This window comes from Desmodus rotundus, chromosome 6, assembly GCF_022682495.2.
Source record: "Desmodus rotundus isolate HL8 chromosome 6, HLdesRot8A.1, whole genome shotgun sequence".
Lineage (NCBI taxonomy): Eukaryota > Metazoa > Chordata > Mammalia > Chiroptera > Phyllostomidae > Desmodus > Desmodus rotundus.
In genome coordinates, this window is record NC_071392.1 from 157,981,292 (window position 1) to 158,002,255 (window position 20,964).

The 20,964-nt window shown below is 58.8% G+C and overlaps 1 protein-coding gene across 2 annotated transcripts in view; it reads right to left on the bottom strand.

Annotated features, from left to right (window-relative positions):
• Window positions 1-8,599: 8,599 nt before the first annotated feature.
• SDK1 (sidekick cell adhesion molecule 1) overlaps window positions 8,600-20,964 on the bottom strand; it is a 576,882-nt gene continuing 564,517 nt past the window's right edge. For both annotated transcript variants that reach the window (XM_053926257.2, XM_053926258.2), the window contains one exon: window positions 8,600-15,916. In XM_053926257.2, coding sequence (XP_053782232.1) covers window positions 15,665-15,916 — 252 coding nt within the window. In that variant the 3' untranslated portion in view covers window positions 8,600-15,664. The remainder of the gene's footprint in view (window positions 15,917-20,964) is intronic.

Below are 20,964 nucleotides of genomic sequence, written 5' to 3' on the forward strand. Positions count from 1 at the left end.
TAAAGTCAAAAGACCATTTTCCTAAGTCAGGACAAATGATCACTTCTGGGCTCAACGCGAGAACTCGGGGGCTTATCTCAGCTCCTCAAACAGCTGAAGAGGCAAAGCTGGATGCTGCCTCCTCTAATGACGCCCAGAGGACAAGGGACTCAGGAGACCTTCAGTGGAGGGGGCAGGGCTGGGGCTCTGGGAGCCCCGGCTCTCAGGGGTTCACAGGTGGGCTCCAGGTTCTCCGAGCCCCATGGAACTGCGGCCAGACTTGCGTGTGCCTATGTGTGCCTTTCCAGGGGGACACGTGGCCTTCCTGATTTTCCCCAAGTGTCTCTGACCTAAAAAAAAAGAAAACGTCCTGACCCAGTGGGTGGACCTGCGGCCCCGAGGGTCCGTTTGAGATGAGACAGGTGGATGGCGCACCCCCGCACCCCGGATAGCGGCACCCTGCTCCAGAAGCAGACACAGAGATGGTGCTGTGGGTGGTGACCGTCCTGAGGGGCCAGGCCCTGAGAAGAGGAGAAAGCCCAGCCTCGTTCAGCCCCCACAGAGCCTCTGCCAGCCCAGCGGCTGCGACACTGGGACCCATGTGTCCCTGGGGCTGACACGGTCTGGCCTGCATGCGCCCTCCTCCCCCAGTCACCAGGTGTGGACACCTGGGAAGGGATGGCCTCGGGCGGGTGGGCGTTCTCTGCAGCCGAGGGCCCTCACAGCTCAGAGTCCTGCCCCGGAGGTGTCTTCCTGCCCGTCAGGATTATGGACACAAGTCCCGCAGTCACGCACGGCCGTGTCTGTGTGTTAGTGCGACGCACACTCGCAGACACACATCTGCTTATCTGAAGTGTGCTGGCAGCCTCTACTTCAGCAGCCGATTGGCCTTTTGAAGAGAACCAAACCTGCGGGTCAACGCAGCACCTTTCTCACGAAAGACTCATCGCAATTGTTTCCCGAATTTTTCCATCAGTTCCTGAGTGGTGAACAGAACAACACAGGAGAACGCGGAGAACACCAGACTAGCTGCCCGAACAGAAGCGCCCTGGGTTCCTTCCTGGCCCTCACACTCAGCCACAGGTCTGGTTTCTGGAATCGGGGCTCCCCTGTCACCCCCCGCCAGCCTTGCCTGCTGCGCCCCGATGACACATTTTACCATAAAAAATGAAGTTCTTTCTGGGACGAGGCTTGAACCACCAGAAAAATGCTCCCCTCGGCCTGTTCTGTGATCCCAGCTCAGTGTGACCCCTCGCATGTCTCAGAAACAGGCCTGGAAGGCGGAGCTCGGCCCTGCGGGCAGCCCCGGGGCGGGGAGCGTGGGGCCCTCACAGCCGGGTGCCCCATCAGAGCGGTTCTGGACAGTTTGGACCTGAAAAGATGTGATTAATTAGAGGATTTCCATAGATTCAGCAAGGAAAAGGATTGGCAATGCCCGCCTCTAACGGAGGTCGTCTGCGAGACGGGCCAGTTCTGGACAGCCCTTGTCCCGGGAAACGGGAGTACCGGGCGCAGCTGCCGGAGGCGGAGGCTCAGTGTTGGCTGTGAATGTGGCGTCCGGGTCTCTTTGCTAAAATTTAGGGAACCGTGGCTGCCTCCCGTGGGGTGAAGGCCTTGGCACTGGGGGGTTGGGGAATGGGACGTCGTGGTTCGTGGTTACTACGGACTGTGACCCCAACATTCATAGGTGGAAGCCTGGGATGTGATGATATTAGGGGGCGGAGCCTTTGGGAGGTGCTGAGGCCGGGAGGGAGGAGCCCCGCGGGAGTGGGGGTGGGGATTGGTGCCCTCAGAAGCAGACCAGAGACAGCTTGGGTCCTCAGTCCCTCTCCCCGCCGCTGTGTGAGGTCGCAGCGAGGAGGCACGTCATCTGCACACCAGGACGGGGCCCTCACCGAGGTCTCAGACACACTGTCGAGCACCCTGCATGCTTCACCTCCGCGGGCCAGAGGATCTATTTGTCGGACTTCAGAAAAGCGGACAGACCACCTACATCTGTCTTCATTCTTTAAAATACATTTTTGGATGCGCCACAGAATTATTTATTTATTTATATGTTATTTATTTATTTTTAGAGAGAGGGGAAGCGGGGGAGAAAGAAATGTCCATGTGTGTTTGCCTCTCCTGCGCCCCCTGCTGTCTGGATGAATGGAATGTCTACGTCCTTGGTTGTGGGACTTCCATGCAGCCCGGTTTTCCGACGATTCTGGGTGGTGGTGGTTCTGCAATTTCACTGCGACTTTTGCTGTGGTTGTGTGAGCAGGTGAGCCGCATTCACCACGCTTCTCTGTGGACCGAAGTCCTCCATTTTATTTTCGTAACTGGGGTTCTGTGACTGACAAGGGGTGGAAGGCCTAACCACCCCGAAGTGGTGAATTCTGACGCCTGGGTTTGGGGGTACTTGGCTAAGCGATGTCATGGATCGGATATGGGGCGTGTCCAACAAGCAGGGCTGGCAGCAGGGGGCCGGATGCGGCAACGTTCAGACTCAAGTCCAGAGGCCCTGGATAACCCCCCCTTCCCTGGCCTTTCCTCCCTGGGGGCAACTTCTAGGCCTCCGTGGTGGTCCAGCTCCTCGCTCCAAAGAGCAACGCATCCCGGTGGGCAACGCCAGGGCCAACTCCAGTGACTGAAGTCAACCACTGCTTTCAAAAAATAAATACTAATCCCCCACCTCTATGTGCGTCGGAGGAAAAGCGATTTTACATCTCGTATTAATTATCTGAGCGCTAGACAGCAGTGTGGGAAGAATAATTGTTCTCAGCGGCTCATTTACGTTTCTCTCAGTTTTTGAGCTGTGCCTTTTCTCAATCCCACGGAGCTGGTGTATTTCTGAAAAACAAAGTTTTTCAATATTGTTCCATTTTATTTTTCAGAAAATTGCCTGCAATCTTCTTCCAAGAGGTTTTTATGATTAACGAATTTGAAATCATTGACGCCTTCGATTGATTCTTCGCAGTCAGCCATAATATTTTAAATTGCAAAAGCATGTCTCTCTCCAGGTGCGGAGGTGACTGTAGGCTCAGAACAATTCTGATAAATGGAGGTTATTATTGATTCTATTATTTTCGTGTTAACATGTGTAAACATTTTAGTCCAAACTTTCACAGATGCTCGTTTCGCTTCCATTCAGAATACCTGCTGTTGGCAAATATTTTTAGGACTCAAAATTAGTGAATCAGTTTACTCTCTGTATGATTCTTTGGAGTATTTTGCTAATCAAAGATGCTGGGAAATTTTAAATACCGAGCATCAATTTACAAAACTAAAAATAGGAGCTCCATCGAAGACTCTTCCTGCACATCTAGAAATTCCCAAACACAATCGTAGGATTTTTGAAAATGAAATCTCGTGTACGGTTTGGGCTCACATCATTTAAGCCGTTTACGTCCCTGCTTGCCTTTCTGGCTTTCTGATTGCAGATTTTATTCTCAATAACTGCATTTTGCTAACATCTTCAAGTGCGGCAGCTCTTTTGCTACTTTGTGATTACTTTAATTAAAATTTCCAAGTGATTTTGACAAAACACAATGTTTTCTTCAGTTCTGTGTGTGTGTGTGTGTGTGTACATAGGAATATGTGCAGAAAGATCTGGAAACATTCCCAGGGGGTGGCAGGCCCCTGTGACCCCATCTCCTTTTCCTTGAGCTTGGTGAGGGCTTAGTGGTAACCGTGTTGAAAGTCAGGGGGCAGAAACCCCGGGGTGAGGGCAGGGTGAGGTTCAGGGTGACGTGGGGGCTTCGAGAGCCTTCTGCAGCTCTGCAGACATTTAGGAAGCAGAGGGAGGAGGAGGGAGGGAGGAGCGCGGGGAGGGGCGGTGGCCGGCGCTGGGTCAGAAGCAAGACGTCAGACATGCACGTTCTGAGTGGTGTGTTCCCCCTCGTCCAAAGGTGGGAACCACCCCAGCTCCAGCAGCGGACGATTGGAGACACAAAACAGGGCCTGTCTGTGCAGTGGGACATGACTCAGCCGTAAAAAGAAACTCTGACACACGCCACAACACGGGTGGCTTAGAAACATGCTAAGTGCCAAATGCCAGGCATGAAAGGCTACATGTTACATATCCACTTATGTCAAATGTCCAGAACGGACAAAGCTCTCCAGACCGAAAGCGACTGGAGGTCACACGGGCTTGGTGGGTCAGGGGGTTCGGGGGCGACTGCTTCATGGGGGTGGGGGCTCCTTTAGGGGATGGGAAGTTCTCGACCTCGGCAGAGGTGGCCATGGCACGACGCCGTGAAGGTGCTACATGCTGCGGCATCCGTCCCTTTAAAGGGGCGACTTTTATGCCATGTGACCTTCCTCTCAGTGAAAGTAAATGTGAAGCCAGTGGGCAGCGCTGACCCTGGGACCCGGGTGGTGCTGCCTGTGGGGACAGGAGCCCAGGCCCCTTTGTGCAGAAGCAGCCTGTCCCTACATAACACCTGAGCCCGGCACCGCCCTTACCCGAGTCTGCAGTCAGGGACAAGGGGGAAATTCTACCCTATCAGTTAACGAGAGACACACACTCGGATTCCTGACACAACACCCGCCCAGGTACTGACTCAGCGTCGGGAAGCATTGGGAGGAAATGCAACCCAGCCCGCGAGGCCCCCGCAGCAGAAGCACGCGTGGAAACAAATAACTACGTGGTAAACCACGGGGCCAAATGTGCTCGCTACGGAAGGAGAGCAGGAAGAAGAGGGGAATGTCCTCGGAGCCTTTACACCGAGCCGGGGCTCAGGTCTGCCAGGTGGGCCTTTTCCGGACCCCCAGGTGGGGAGGAAGGGAGCCGGGCCGGGAGAGCCTGGCGGCAGTTCAGGTGGGTAAAACCCACCTGGCGTGATGGTGTGAGAACCGCAGAGACCGAGGGTGCAGACGGTGAAGGACGGCAGCTCGGCCTCCACGGTCTGAGTTAGGGCCTCTTATCAGCTGCTCCAGTTGCCATCCAGGCGGCCTCCCATCTCCACTCACACCCAGACCCACGCCCACCGCGGCGCCCAGGGGAGCCACCAGCGTGGGATGCGTGGGATCCATGGTCTCCCTCCATCCGTGAGACCCACCCCCCAACAGAGGGGCAGCCGGGCGACAAAAGGGAGACTCTTCCAGGAAAACAATCCCAGCAGGTGTCAGACACACTCACAGCAACATTCAAAGAAAGAAGGAAAATGGAGAAACCCTTCTGATATTCTCCTGGGGAGACAGGTGAGCCCGAGGTTACTTCCCACCAACATCTCCATAAGCTGGCGAGGCCGCGAAAGGGCCACGGCGGGAAGGAGCTAAGGAAACACGGTCCCGAGAGACCCGCCGGGGCCATTCACAGAGGATCCACTCCGGCCAGGCAGCGCGGACCAGCACAGGAAGGAGATGTTTCAGGCTCTTTTTATGAGAAGAGCCCACCCCTGACGTTCACCCCCAACAGACTGCAGCCGTGTCAGACGCGGCACCAGGACAACTAATGCTAATAGTGACAATAAAGATAAACTTGGGCGTGTAGATGCGGAACTTCTAAATAAAATATCGTGTCAGTGAACAACTCCAGTGCCGTTCCGCATACATCACGACCAAGTGGGTTCTTATGTGCAGTATGAGAACAATTCAATCTGAGGAAGTCTCAGAAAATAGCATCATTCAAAGGGGAATGAAAAGATCATCTTCATTTTATGCTAAAAAGGCATTTCGAAAATTTCGATATCCATCCTAATTTCTTTTTAAAAAGCTCTCAGAGAAGTAGGAATAGGCGGATATCGCCTCATTCACATGGAGACCTGATAAAATGTATCTGCCCCAGCTCCAGGTTCAGGATCATTTCTGACGAAAATCTCTGAGACGTGTCTTCACCAAGATCAGTCACAAGACGGGGAGGCCCGTGAGCACTGCCAGGCGTTGTCCCGGAGCTGTGACACGCCCGTGGAGACAAGCCACCACCAGAGTCTCCCCAGGGGGATCCAATGGGAGTGCGAGTGGCCCGTGGATTCGGCCGTCAGGGTGCAGGAAATGCAGAGACGGGGGTTGGGGGGGTTATGCCGAATGGCCCCATGGGGATGCAATCAGCTCAAACCTCCCCAGATTCTTCCACGCTAAGTTGTCAGAAAAAAAAGATGGAATGCTACGTGATCGTCTAACCGCTATGCTGGACACCTGAGGCCAATACAAAACGGCATTGAAAAATTAAAAAAGAAAAAAAGGAATAGAACTCGAGATTAAGTGAGACTTGAAAACATACTACAGTTTCTTGGGGCAAGATGGCTGTGGAGGCGAACGCGGGACTTGCCTCTTCCCACGACCACATCAAACTGCAAGGAAACTACAGGAAAACCGGCGTTCAGGACCCCTGAAATCAAGCTGTATGGAGGTCCCGGACCTAGGGGTCTGAAGAAGCCACACTGAGACCGCTAGGAGGGGCGGGGATGAAGAGTGGGCTGGGCCCACATCCACGGGCGGCGGATAGAAACTGGGAGGCCCCCAGCCCAGCGTTCCAGTGCCAGCAAGAGAAGTCCCCCAAACCCCTGGCTGTAAAAACCAGCGGGGATCGAGGCTGTGGGAGACAGAGGGCTTCTGGAGTCCCAGGCTGTTCCTTTTAAAGGTCCCGCGCACGGACTTACTCTGAGTCACTGCGTCTGAGCTCCAGCCTGGCAGCAGCAGCTTACAGAACACTGGGACACACAGGAGGGACCGAGGTGTCCCCTGTGTCAGGGACAGAGCTGGCAGGCAGCTTTCTTCCAGGCGGAAGTGCTCTGTGGTTCCTTCGCTGGGCCCCGCCCCCACCCCCACAGGGACAGGTGTGAGACTTCTGGGAGTTTCCACCCACCTGTTCGCCCCACCCCTGAGATTCTCAGGGACCTGCCCCACCCAACCGGAGGGCCCAAACCCAGCTGCTTCTGGTGGCTTTTCCATACAAGCGGCCTGTTTTGGCTCACGCTTGGGACTTTTTTAGAATCTCTCAAACAAGCAGCATCCGGCCTCTGCGTGCCCTGTACCTCTCATTAAGCAGCCCCAGGCCGGGCACTAGCAGCAGCCGGCCTTCACCCGTAGCTTGGCCTCCCTGGGGCCCCTCGAAGCCCAGCACAAGGAGCAGGCTTCTGCAGATCGCTTTGTAGCTCCTGCCGGGTGGCCCCAGGGCAGAACTCGGGAGGTGGCTGACCTTGGCCAGCACCTCCTGGGAGGCCCCAGAGCCAGCACACGCTCTGGACAGCTTAAGACTACCCCGAAGCACCACCCACCCCCCTCCACAAGCAGCACACTCAAGGGGTGGACTCAGGGGGGTCGGCCCTGCACAGCTGGTCCTCCACGGCGGTCCCAGCCAGTTCTTACAGCGGCTGGAAGCCGGCTCCCAGGCTCCGAGAGCGTTTGGAGGGTTGCCAGATGGGAGAGGGTCGGGGAGACAGGTGAAAATGGCGAGGGGACTGAGCAGTAGTAATGGCAGTCACAGAATCGTCTGCGGGATGTGAGGTACAGCGCAGGCAGGGGACGCAGGCGTGATGTTAGAACGAGTGCTGTACCGCGGTGGCAGGTGCGCACCAGACTCTCGAGGGAATCACTGAGCTGCGAAACGTTGCAGCACTGGGGCGCACACCTGAAGCTGACAGCATTGTAGGTCACCTGTAACTGAAAAATAAAACTTCAAAGTCAAAACTAAATGAAGTGCAGACTTCTAGGGGGGAAAGAACAGCACAGTTTTTAAAAACTGGGCAAAACTGAATGAGGACGTCCAGGAACCTAGGCTGAGTGATGAATTTACTCAGACATGCAAGGACGTGATGACCACACGGGGCGGGGGCGGAGGGGTTGTTTGGGGGGGGGAACTGGGAGCTGTCAGCGGGGAGCCGGGGAGGCCGTGCTTGCCCTGGGGCTGTCTCCCAGGCCGTTTGCCTCACCCTCGCTCCTCCAGCAGGGCGTCCGTCCCGTCTGTCCGTCTGTCCTTGTGTTTACTTTACAGCGGAAAGGTGTTAAATATGCTAAACCCTGCATGGCGTGAAACACCGTGAAGTGATCCTAAGTCAAAAGACAAACTGCAACACACGTTGAGAATTTATGGCCAAAGCAAAGGGGTGACTCGAATTGTACAAAGAGCCCTTCCAATTTAATAAGGAAGAAAACACGTTTATTAGAAAAACTGACACAAGAGAAAGAGCGTTCAGAAAACACGTGAAAGGTACTCGGCGGCCCTCGTGGTCAGGGATACGGCTCACCAGTATTTCCGGTTCCCCTCCTTTCCGTCTCAGGCCTCTGGGGTCACGTGATGGGCCTCCATCGGGAAAATGAAGCAGAAGTGAAAGAGCACTCGCTGCTGGCAGCAGTTAAATGAGCGATGGCCACGCCCCATGGAGGCAGAACCTGGGGGGAGTGGCCGGGCAGTCATATGGCTCCGTGCGAAGGGGCCAAGAGACTTTGGATTGAAGGTGCGGAGATCTGTGTTACAGCGGTGGAACCAGCCTACCATTGCGCATGCGTGCTGGTGGGGGTGGGCCGTGACTCTCCGCGCCCGCGGGAGGGAGAAAATCACGGCTGGTCCCCGCGGGAAGTGGGGACACCGCTCAGTGCCGCTGATAGGATGAAAAGAGTGACAGTCGCTTGAGCGGAGTGGAGTGTCCCCATACTTCAGAAGGCTACACCACAGACGGTGTGTTTTGATGGCCGCACGATTTCATTTATTTTGTGATGTTGACAGATGCACTTTCTCATGAAAGAAAGAGCCGGCAGTTGTTTTATTTTTATTTCACTTCTTTACTCAACCAAAATTTATTGAGTGCCTGCCTACTCGGAGTCTGGCACTTTTCTGGGTGACATATCAGCGGATAAAGGAAATAAAAGACTTCCCGCTGGCCTGGAGCTTGCATTCTGGCAGGGACATGCGGACAACAGCAAACGCAGGCAGTAGATGAAGGGCAAGGTGAAAACAGGGCGGGGACAGAGACGGGGCACGCGGGGCCGGTGTCGGTGTGTTGAGGGGTCAGGAGAGAACTTGCTGACACGGTGGCCTTGGGGCGAACGCCGGAAGGAGGACAGATGCCAAGCTCTGCAGCTTCGGGGGGGCGTGTGGGGGGGTTGTGTCCCAGGGAGACTGAGCAGCCTGTGCAAAGGCACTGGGGCATTAGAGGACAACGAGGAGGCTGATATGGCCCGAGGACACGAGAGTGGGAAAGAGGGCAGAGCGGAGAGAGGCCAGCTGGAGGACCGAAATAACCAGACTGTGGAAGTGGAGGGGTGACGGGGTCCCTCCCAAACCCGGGGCTCCCTGTGTTTGGCCCCGGGCACTGGACGCAGCTGCTCTGCTGGGGCCACTGTTGGCAGAATGGCCAGATGAGGCGCCTTTGCCTGTACAACTAGCAGCCGTTCCAAGGCTGACAAAGCCGGCGTCAGGCTGCCGCCCGTCCTCACAGCCCTCGAAGTGCCGACGCGGGGACGGGGCACTTTGCAGCCCGTCTGGGGGGAGGCAGAGGCCGCGTGACCCCGGACACACAGGAGAGGCTTGGGGGCCTGGTGGCCAGGATCAGCAGCAGCGTGCCTGGCAAGAGGCTGGGATGGGCCCACTGGAAAGAGGCACAGAGCCACCACTTCCTGAAATGTTACTCAGTCACATCACGCTCTGTTCTGAAACAGCCAGCGCATCCCCTGTCGTGGCGAAACTGAGTCCCGTCACCAGGTCAGCGCCCGCCTACGGTCCGGGCTCAGCACTCACCGACTCCATTCGGCTGTCGTAGGCCACTTAGCATGCCCACCCTTAGCCTCGTGCTCCCTGTTTACGCTTCCTTTTTTTTTAAGTTAAATTTATATAAGTAAAATGCACAATCGTTCACCGTTGTGATTTGATGGCATCGCCACTGGTTGATCAGTGAGCCCGCAAGGCCAGAAGTTCTGCAGTCTCATGCTCACATCCCATTGGTGGGTAGAAGTCACATGACCACATTTCACTGCAAGGGAGTCTGGGAGGTGTAGTCTCCACGTGGGCTGCCTTGTGCTCCGCTGAAATGCTTGCAAAAAGGAGAGATTTGGGCAGACCCCCAGTGACCTTCAGAGTGACCTCTCTGCCGGAAGTCCTGGAGGGGCGGCCGGACGGAGTCCACTAACCCGGGCCACTGTTTCCTCTCTCCGCCTGATCTAGGATGCTTGTCGTAAAGGCAGCTCCATTCTCCAAGCCTGCTCCGGTTGCTCAGAACCAAACCAGCTCCTGGGATGGCCTTCCCCGCCTCCCGCCCTGGTCCCCACGCTCGAGGTTGCAGACCGTGGAGCAGTGGCCATGTTTCCAGCGAACCTCTGGTCCCCCTGGCGTGTCCCCTTCCTGCCTGTCTTGCCTGTCTGTTCATGTGCTTCGGAGTCTGTGAACTGTACCTATTTTCTGGTGTCCCTGAAAATGGAGTGTAGGGAGGTTTTCAATTCTTGTTCCTTACGCGGGGTTTCCAGGCGGAGGTGCAGAGCAACGCCCTATGCAGCTCTGTTCATTCGGAAGGTGATGGAGCAGTTTAATAAGTTACTGTATCCTGGTGAGAAGCAGCCTCGGGCTTGGTCTTGGGACACGGTGATGAGAGGAATTTCTCTGTTGGGAGGGGAGACTGCACCCAGTCCCCGTTTGGGCTGGTGACAGAGGGTAGGCTTGATTGAGGACAACAAGATGAGATGAGGCAGAGAGAACGCATCTGGGTTGGGGACACGAGTGCGTCCTGCTGACTGCCGTCCCTGGTACCCCTGATCACAGCTCCCTGGGCAAATGTCAGCCCATTCTCTGCCCCTGAAGTGGGCACAGACGTGCTTCTGAGGGAGGTAACGATCCCACAAAACGATAAAAACACCAAGGAAACGAATGGTTTAGTGCCCCTGAGTCAGTGTCAGAGAGGCCTGCGTGCACCTGTGCCCCCACCGGGCACCATGGCCACGGTTGTAAGGGCATGGAGTGCAGAAGCCGTGACTCTGGCTCCATCCAGCATCTCCCGGCCGTTGGAGACAGGCCCTCGGCTCACCTCGCCGGCTCCACACGGGTGTGACTCACAGCACAGCGGTTTCTCTCGAGCACCCAGTTTTGCAGTTTTTTCCTTTTGCGGCAGATTGCTGGAGTCAGAGCCAGAACTGCGGAAGAACTGTGTCACCCATCGCCAGGGTAATGGTCGACGCTTTGCGATGCATTCAGATAGAGGAGGCAGCCTGGCTGTCTTCCAGGAACGCTTCATCCTCTCAACGCCGAGGACATGGCGTTGCTCTGTTTTGCAGATAAGTAACTGAGGCTCCTGGGCTCAGGTGTCCTGTTCTCACCACTAAGCCATTTACCTGGCCGAGTGATGAGGGTGGGCACTGCTAATTGTGCACCTAAAACTCACCACCCCCTTCTTTGCTTACGAGGAGCTTGAATGGAAGGTGGCAATGCACCCAGCCCCAAGTGATGACTCATGTTCATCTAAAACAATCAGACAAAGCTTTTCCCCGGTCCCCAGTCTGTTCTGCAGCCAGGGGGAGCCATGAGATCCAGTTCTGATCCCTGAAATCCAAGGAGAAGAAGCCTACATGGAGCTCTGGGGAAACTTTTGGTTTTGTTAAAAACAAAAACAAAAACATGATGACGCAACTTCTCATGCTTCCCCACTTCCCATTGCCTTGTTAGCAGAAGTGATACCTGGTGCTGCTGCAGCCATCTTATGACCATGAGGCAAAAGCACACACATAGGTGTCTCAGAGCTAACACAGCTTGGACCTCTGATGACATCATTACAGCCGCTAAAGCAATGCCAACAACTGCCCACCTCCAGATTATTGTGAGAGGAATAATCCCCTCTTTTAAAACCCCCCATTATTCAAGTTTTCCCTTAATTGCGGCCAAATGCATGCCTGAGCCAAGCTGGAATGTCTTTGGAGTGGTGGGACTCCTGCAGGGGCTGGCACTCTGTTGTGGTAGCTCTTTTTCAAAGAACACTAAAGCAGGTTCCCCAAATCTGGTGGACAAATGCCAGGCAATGAGGTCAGGCTTAAGGAGCAACGAGCATGATGCTGTCTCACCTGGCTGGGTGACAGTCACTTCCGTCCTTTCTGGCCAAGGCCCTGTTCAGTCCCAGAACTCTGGGCCAAGGCTGCACGTGTGTGTATGGTTGAAGTGTGGGGGGCAGGGCCTGTAACTTTTGTGGGTGGGTGACCACAGACATGCCGAGGCTGGGAACCCAGCACGCTCTGGGCTCCCCAGTGGCCTGCCCTGTCCTGGGGGCTTGCGCAGTGTCTTAGCGCCCTCACCTGGGAGGGGGGTGCCTTCTGCTGTTAATGCAGAGCCAGGTCCTTGGAACCAAGTAGGGAATAACTATTTTTCTGCGGTGAACTGAGGTTCCAGTTTCTGCAAACAAGTCTCCCCACACTTAGGGTGTAGCCAGCAGTTATGTGATTTGTTCACGACGTTTTGGGACAGGAGAGCAGGATGGGTTTGGGGGCCATTCTCGCTGGGCATCGCCCATGCCGGTGCCTTCAGATGTGGCTGGAGTGCAGGTGTCCGAGGTCCAGTCCGGAAAGACAGCCACGCTGGTGCACCCAGCCAGCAGCTGCTGGTGCTGCAGGCGATGCAGCTGGTGCCGGAGCCCTGCCACGAGCCCCGCCCACGAGGTGCAGTTGTGTGTCTCCCGTGGCATCTGCTTTCCTCCGACGCCTCCGGGGCAAGCGGCCTTGGAAGTCACACAGCATCACTTCGCTTCATTCTGTTGGTTTCTGCAACTCACTCAGGTCAGCCTCGTTCTGAGCGGAGGGACATGGAATTGGAAGGACTCTACGGAAGGGCTTACACACCACCACTGTCATCTGGGAAGACATTCTGCTGGGGAACCGCGTCGAGGGGAGGAGTGTCCCGCCGGCCCCCAGCACCGCACTGACCGCATCGAAGCCACCACATTGCTGACTGCGGCGTTCTGAGCAGCGGGGGCCTCTTTTCTGACTGGAAAGAACTGTACAAATTCCCAGGAGACAGAGAGCAATGGAGCCGATTTCTAGAAGGGAGGGCTGCTTTAACGTCCGGGGTTGAGCCTGCACTTCGGTGGAGGCCTGGGGGAACGACAAAGTCCTCTGTCCCTACGGTGCTCTGGGTGTGAACTTTGAGAAGGAAGACCCGCCGGAGTGTCCCCATCTGTCCCAGGGAAGGGAGACGGCGCCCGGTGACCAGTGAGGATGGACGGTGGCAGGACAGGGCAGGGGGGAGGGAGAGCCAGAGTGCAGGGCCATCCAGCCAGGGGACGTGCATTTTCCGCTGCTGGCGTGGGCTGTGCATTGTAGCCCCACGCTCATTGGGAGACAGAATTACACCGGGAGGGAGGACGAGACCCATCACTGCAAACTGACTCAGCAGAATGTGTCGAGGCTGGTTGGTTGACTGCGGTGGGGACGGGGACACCAATCACAGAGGCGCAGAGCTGCCAGTAAACGAGATGGACACTCCTCCCAACCCCCTGCAACCCGGTTCTCGCGGGGATGAGCGACCGGTCATGCACACCCAGTGAAATTGGAGCAACGCACGAACAAGTGGAGACGCTAGTGTGCTGTGTCACTGCCGCCCTCCCCTCCTGAAACAGGTGACAGATCCCTTCTCCAGGGCCAGTTGGGAGCCTCTGCCACTTAGGACAGGTGACGCCATCCTGCCGAAAAGACGCTTAGGAGCTGTGGTCAGTGGGTTTTAAGAGTTCCTGGCTTTGCAGCCTCGGACGTCTTCTGAAAATCCCTCTTTCCACACAAGTGAGGTCTGCTGACTGTTTTTCTCTCTGCGTGTGGGGTGGGGCTGCAAAGAGCAGGCCAGCCCTTGCCCTGCGGAGCAGGGTGCAGAGCGCAGAGAGGCGGTCAGTGCACCTTCTCCGGTCACAGTTCGTCTTCCCACACATCTGGGCTGCAGCCTCCCGCTTCCTGACCGCGTCACCGACTGGGGCTGGCAGGAAAGAGGGGCTCTGGGCCCCAGGGGTGTCCTGTCCAGTCAGCGGGGCGCGATTCTCAGCAGAAGTGGCTTTGGGCGGAGCGCCTAGTTTTGGCTCAGAATGTCTCCTCTGCTGAGAGAGAAGGGCGGGCAGTGGGGTGGGGGGCAGTGGGAGGGAAAGGAGCGTTCCCATACCTGCTACATTCGGGAAACTGCAGAGGGGCCTCCCACCCAGCACAAGGCTCCCCTTGGCCCCCGGCCACAGACAGAAACTCTGGGGGCAGAGGGCCAAACTCCGCCCCCATGGAGGGTCCCACAGAAGACAGAGCACAGGGTCCCCGAGGCCTCAGGCAGGCTCTGGACCCACCCCAGCCCTTCTGCACCCTTGCTCCCTGCGCTCTGGGGGTGCGGACAGAGTGGCCGTGGGCCTTTCATATGTCACAGTCCTACCGGTGAGGGGGGACGTGGGGCCCTCCCGTGACATCCAGACCTGGGCTCTGCCTGGGGGACCGGCCGCCTGCGCCTCAGCCACGCCGGCGCCTGTCACCAGCAATGTGAGGGGTGGGCTGGATGCACAGCTACAGCTTCACTCGCAGGTTTCCAAAGTGGCGTGTGCTATTTTCCTGTAGCTAAAAAATCTAACACAAAGCAATAACAGAGGAAAAGAACTTTCCAGAAAACCAGGTAAGCCTGAAAAGCTGGCGCCCAGGGAAGGGACAGCAGCCACACCGCACTGCTGTCACGGAGCAGTGGGCAGTGGCAGCCAGGAGGCCAGCGGAATGGTGCTCACGGGGAGGGCCGTGCCCGCGGGCACGCAGGGGCTGGTGTGCACAGTGTGGGGGGGGCTGCTGGCTGCTGGGGTGCAGGGCGGGGCTGGGGTGCACGAGGCAGGTCGGGACCTCGTTTTCTCAGAGCCGTTTGCTTCATTTGGAGACACTGCCGCTTTCCGTGTTTCCCATGTACAAAGCTACACAATTAATAAAAAGGCACCTGGAGACAGCAGAGACTCATTCATCTCATGTGACATATTTTAAAAAAAGATAAAAAGATTTAAAAAGTACTCTGGTTAACAACGCACCCTCTCACGCAGCAGGCAATTCCGGACGCACTGTCCTCCCCCGGGTTCGCGCGCTGGCGGGGGCTGCGGTCGTGGGGGCGGGGGTGGGGTGGGGAGGGCAGCTAGCTTGCTGGGCCGGCGGGGGCTTCCAGCGTAGGGGGGGCTCCTGCTCCTGCACTATCCAGTTTAAAGAAAGAAAGGAAGACAAGAGCCCCACGATTCACCGCTGGGCCGTCACTGGTCGGACGACAGCACCTCAGAGTCTCCCGCCGCGCCCCCAGCAGGGTCAGGCGGACCCCTCGACCAGCAAGCGCCCGGCCAGAGCGTCTCAGGGACAGACGCAGCCGGGCCGGGACGCGCGGAGCCCAGGCCGCACGTTCGCTCTTCGGACCCCGGGACGGAGCCGCTGGTTGTCCGGACGGAGGCGGCCCAGGAGGTAGAGAAGAGGCCGGTGGCCTGGAGGCAGGCGGGGGTCGCGCTGGACCCTCCGGCTCCTCCTCCCCTCGGGCCGGGCGGATGGAGAGCCGGGCCTGGGGCCTGCGGGGTCCGGGGGCCGCGCCTTCGCACCGCGAGATACGCCTTCTCGTAAAAAGAAAAGAAAGCAAAGAGACCCGCTTCCTGCAGCGATGTTACAAAAAGCCATTAAAAAAACCTTCCTAACTGAAACCTAGTGTTCCCGAGCAGGCGAGGCCGCGGCCCGCCGGGATCTCCGCCGGCAGGAGCCTGAGCTCCGTCGCCGCCGGAGACGCTTGTCCGAAGGTCGGCGCGGTGGCCGAGGCCGAGGCCGGTCACACGAAGGACGAGAAGCCGGTGAGCGGAGTCCGGGCGCCGAGGCCCGCGGGCGCGAACACGGCGCTCTGCGTGGTCACCACCGTGTGCAGGGGCGGGCCCTCGGCCGCCGCCACCGCCTCGTAGCGGTGCGGGGCAGCGCGCCCGCCCGGCGCCCGCCGCTTCCAGGAGCCGCAGTAGGTGGGGTCGCTCAGGTAGTGGTTGACGAAGGAGTGCGGGGGCGGCGCGTCCTCGGACTCCGAGCCGGTGCCCTGCGGGAGAGCGGGCTGTGAGCGGGCGCGGGCCCAGGCGCCAGGGAGGGGGCCGTGGGGAAGGACGGGGGACGACCGTCGCGGGAGGGTGTGGTCACGCGGGACACAGGGCAGCAGGGGACACGGGGGAGGGTGGCCGGGGAAAGCAGGGCTGAGCTGTCGCCCCACAGGGACAGTGCAGGTCAGCCAGCCCACTCCCCCCTCTGCCCCCTCCCCACCCAAGGTGCACAAACTCCCCCCGCCCATCCAAACTGACCCCTGCTGAGCCCAGCACCTCCTCCCTGACCCAGGGGACCTGGCCAAGGCCGCTGCTGATATGTCAGGAGAGGGTCTAGGGACACAGTGGCCTGAAGGTTCAAGGTGGGCCCAGGCCACTTCGCCACCCCCCCCCACCTTCTGCCAGTGTCACCAGGGACCCCAGGGAGGTTCCTGAAGAGCCCAGGGTACTGAGTGGGGCCTGGCTCCGGAGCCAGCTGGTGTGAGGGGACCGGGCACCAGTGGTCGGGCAGGGGAGGAGGGGACAGTGCCTGCCGCCCTCTCCCTCCCCTGAAGGTCAGGGAGCGAAGGCCCCGCATCCCCGATCCCCGTCCAGCAGGATGCTCTACCCGTGGGCTGACCCACAGGACATCCCCTCTGGGGGTGCCAGCCTTTTGCCCCAAGAGCCTCTAGGCTGAGCCGAAATCCCCTGTGTGCAGAGGGGGGGTCTCCTGGGACCCCTCACCCACGGAGGGGAAATCTGCCTCACACCGGACTGTCGATTACGAAAGCAGCGGAAGTCGCAGATCTGGGGCTTTGGGGACAGTAAGTGTGAGCTGGGGGACGGCACCATAACCCGTGGTCCCCCACTCTGCACCGAGTCCCAGCTCCCGGGAGCGAGGGGCTGACAAATGTCCCCGCCCGTCACAACCCGACAGGCAGAGGACATCGGCTCCTCTGTGACTGGAGGGTGAGGAGGGCGGATCCGAGGTGACCCGGGCTGTTTCTCAGGGGACACAGGGTTTGTACCTGCACAGGGACCCCATGAGGTGGGTGTCACATTCTTGACCCTGGATGGAGGAAGGCTCAGAGACACCAGCCAGGCCCCCAGTTTTGGGGGGGGCATGGGGGCAGGCCTGAGCCCTGCACCCCCAGTCCCGTCCCTTCCCTCAGCCCAGCAGGCAACGCACCCGGGATTCCAAACCCTCGGAAACCCCACGCTCCTGGGGTTTGCTGCTGAACCTTGACCCCAGCAACAGGTCACATGACCCACGGCACAGCCCTGAGCCTTCGGGGCAGCGGGGTTTGGACGAGATGGGTCGCGCACCTGACTTTGTGGCTGTGGATTAAGATTTACTGTGTTTTCTAGAGGCCTTTGGTGGCGGGGGGGGGGGGGGGGAGCGTCACAAGGCAAAGCTCGGTGTGAGCTGAGGCGGCCCCGGGAGCCGGTCACCCGCCCCGAGCTGCGTTGTCATTTCTCCAGACACTGATTTGGGTTCCACGTCTCCTGAAGCGCAGGCCGAGGGGGCGCGCGTTGAAATGCCCTGAAGGCGCCCTCCCCCCCCCCCCCCCCCGCCCCCAGACGTTCCCCGGACTCTGGGATGACACTTTAGTTCCAGGTCTGGCAGATGGGGGTCAGGGGTCATGAGGATCCGAACCTAGACCAGGGTTGCGTAGACTGGGGACCCAGGGAGCGAGACCCCGCCCCAGATTCCAGCGGAGGGGGCGGGCTCAACCACAGTCCAATAAAAGCTCCGGGAAACACCAGTGGGCGGGGCTTCCACCGGCACCCCTAGCGGGGACGCGAGTGGCACGCATTTCGGTCAAGCCTCTGGGCCTTCTCTCCGGCTCTCTGCCCTCGCCCGCCGCCCCTGCAGCTGTCCGCGCTGTGGGGCAGCGGGATTCGAGGCGGCCAGAGGACCGAGGCGCGGCCTGGAGGGTCTTAGCATCCAGAGCCCGCATCTCGAAGGACCGAGGGTGAGCGCACCAGATGCGCATCCACGTGCACGCTGTTGCGTTGCACACAATCAGCGTCATTCCAAATGCTGGAGAGCTGTACGTCCCGATGTATTTTCTCACCAAAGATCTAAAGGTCCCACAGCAGGGGGACGGGGCCAGTGACCAACGCGGGTGCTGAGAAGAGGTCCTGGCAGGAGATGCGCTGGCGGTGGTCGTCTGGCTCTCAGCCATGTCCCGGATTTGTGCCTGGGCATTGACCTTCCTGATGACCTTCAGGAAGTGACCCTTCCCTGCCTCTGGCATGGGTGGAAGGGCTTGTTTCTCCGAAAACAGTAATTGGCTCGTGGGTGGGCAGGTGACAGACGCTGAGCCCATGGGTACCCGGCCTGGGACTTCTCTGGGGAAGAGAGGTGCTCCTCCGGTGGGGACAAAGCTACAGCCCTGGGCCCAAAGATCCAGCTAGGTGGCTCCAAATGCCACTGTGGGGGAGAGAACGTCGTGCAGACAGGGGCCAGGACGGAGTGCGCAGGGGAGAAGGGAGAACTGCCAGGTCCCCAGACACAGGGCCGGCCTCAGCTCCTGCAGGGGCGCTGCTGCGGGGGAGGGCTCTGGGTCAGAGGCCACCAGCCTCCTGCCACTGCTCTCTTCAGTGCTTATACGATGTCATTTCTTTGTGTTGGGCATGTACTTTGGTGATGTAGAATTACTGAGAGAAAAATACTGCCGTGGGATCTTTTCTTCCCCAAGTTTCCTGTGTGATAGGAAGTCTCGGCCTGGGTGTGGGCGTGAGCTCCTGGACGTGGTGGCCGAGCGGCTGTGGGGCTGCCAGTGGCACACGGAGGCCTGGCCGGCAGCTGACAGCGATAATCTCAGCACTCTTGGATTTGCGTTGGCGAGGTGACAGGCGCGGGTTATTGGGGAGTCCACGGTATCTGGAGTTGTCCGGGCTACTCACAGCAGGAGAGATCTTTGAAAACTGTTTCTGTGGTTTCAAACACAGGTTTTAGAATGTGATTTGGACGGCAGCCCTGATGTGATTCACAAGCAGCCGCGGATAGAACCGTGAGGAGCCCTCTTACTTCCGAGCAGAGACAGTGGGGCTGCACCCTGGCACGTGATGCTGCTGGGTGAACGCAGAGCAGCTCCGACCAGGCAGATGTGAGCGGGGTCTCGGATTTTCTCCTGAGCAATATTTCTGGAAACGGGTAAAAACAACACCCTGGAGAAAAGGACGGTGTCGTGGCTGTGTCGGTGGGATGCCAGCTTCCCGGGAGAGCCCCGTCTGCAGAGGCCCCGGTCGGCGTCTCAGGGTGTCTGGGGCCGGCTGCCCTGGGCCTGCTCTCTCTGGATGCCCACGATCTCGCTCAGGGCACTGGGACAGCTCTGGAACCTGACTCTGGTTCTCTCGCCCGGGTGTCAAGGGACAAGGCCAGAAGTCAGTGCCACCCGGGACAGCCAAGGTCAGGACTCAGCTGGTTTCTCACCACATGAATGCAAAGATGCTTCCAGGATGGCTGGTGGGTGCTCAGCCGGACCCGTCCCCAGGGGGCATGGACGTCAGTGGGGAGAAGTGTCGGTGACAATGGCATAGAGCACATGCTCTGTTTTCTAGAGCACATGTGTCGTAGAAAAGCTAAGCTTCACCGAGAAGTGCAGGAGTCTGAGGCCCTTGACCCTTGACCTGCCACCCTGTCCCCCCAGCTCCAGGCAAGTGTGGCCCAGGAGACAGGGCGCCCCTGCCCCTCTCGGCTCTGGCCCAGGAGTGTGGTTTGAGCCGGGGGAGGTGGTCGCTGGCCTCTGTCACCCATCCACGGGCCCCAGTGCCCTGGGGCAGACCTCCGTTTCTCCAGGAGATCAGAGGACTGGGCTGCCGGCCAGCACCTGGGCTTTGTGCTTGGGCTGACGGTCCCCAGCAGGTGCGGCAGTGAGAACACTGAGTCCCGCTGCCCCACCCGCTCACTCGGGAGGGTAGGGCCAGAGGACCAGGGGCTGCCATCCGGACCAGTGGCCTCCTGCGCACAGGCCTGCCACCATGGGGGAGGGGGCTGGTCCGCACTCCACTTTGGTTCTGTGACCGAGGTCGTACACAGGGAGGTCCAGCAGGACCAGTGCGCCCAACTCTGCAGACCTGAGGGCTGGAAGCTTCAGAGGAAGCTGGGAGTCCCGTGACAGCCACCAGCGAAGCCACAAGCCAGCCAGCAGTTTAACCGAGGGAGGTGGGGGTGGGGCGCTAAGGAGAGCCGTCCAGCCTCCTGGGCTCACCGTGGAATGGCCCGTGCCCTGAAGCACGGTCGAAAGTCACAGAGCTAGCAGTAGTGGAGGTTTCCCGCGGGGCTCACACCCACAGGGCCCGAGTGGGGGCTGAGACAAAGGGACAGTGAGTCTGGCTGAGCCTGATTGGCCCCTGGAGTTGGCGCACGCGCCGAAGGCTGCATCGAGGAGCAGCCGCATCTACCCGCGACCCACTGGGCCTTAGCAGGAGGCGCCGATCACACGGCCTTGCGTTCTCATGTATCACATGAGACCATGACAGCCTCCTTGCAGGATTTAGTGTGGACTCCACGTCCCTTGCTCCTCCCTCCCTGCCCCCATCGCCCCCACTCTCGTGTCTGTGCACCGCATTTGTAGTTAGGCTGGCATGCGCATGCACACGAATGGGTATATGTACACGCCCAGCTCCGTGCCCGCACGCACTTGATAACCCTCCTTCAAAATCATCCAGATGAAATCTCAACCCCCCCCCCCCCCCCCCCCCCCTCAGGCAAGGGGCTGAGCGCTTCCCAGGGAACTGCGCTGAGAAGCCTCCACGAACAAATAGTTCGGAACCCAGGAGCCGGATTCTGGCCGCTGCAGGAACGGCCACAGGCCCCGGCGCTTGGCTGGAGGGTCAACGGCGCAGGGGCGGGTTCAGTTAAGTCCTGCAACAAGGGGCTGGATGACTTCAGCCTTGGCCTTGTCGTGTGATTAGTGCGGAGAGTCGCCCTACCTCGCGGTAGCTTGGCCTGTGCCTGGCCCAGAGTAGGTGCTCAATTCGTGCTCAACACACAGCCGCTAATAGCGCCCCCGGCGGAGCTGGTGCGCGCCCACTCTGACTGCCGCGCGGGGGCCGCGGG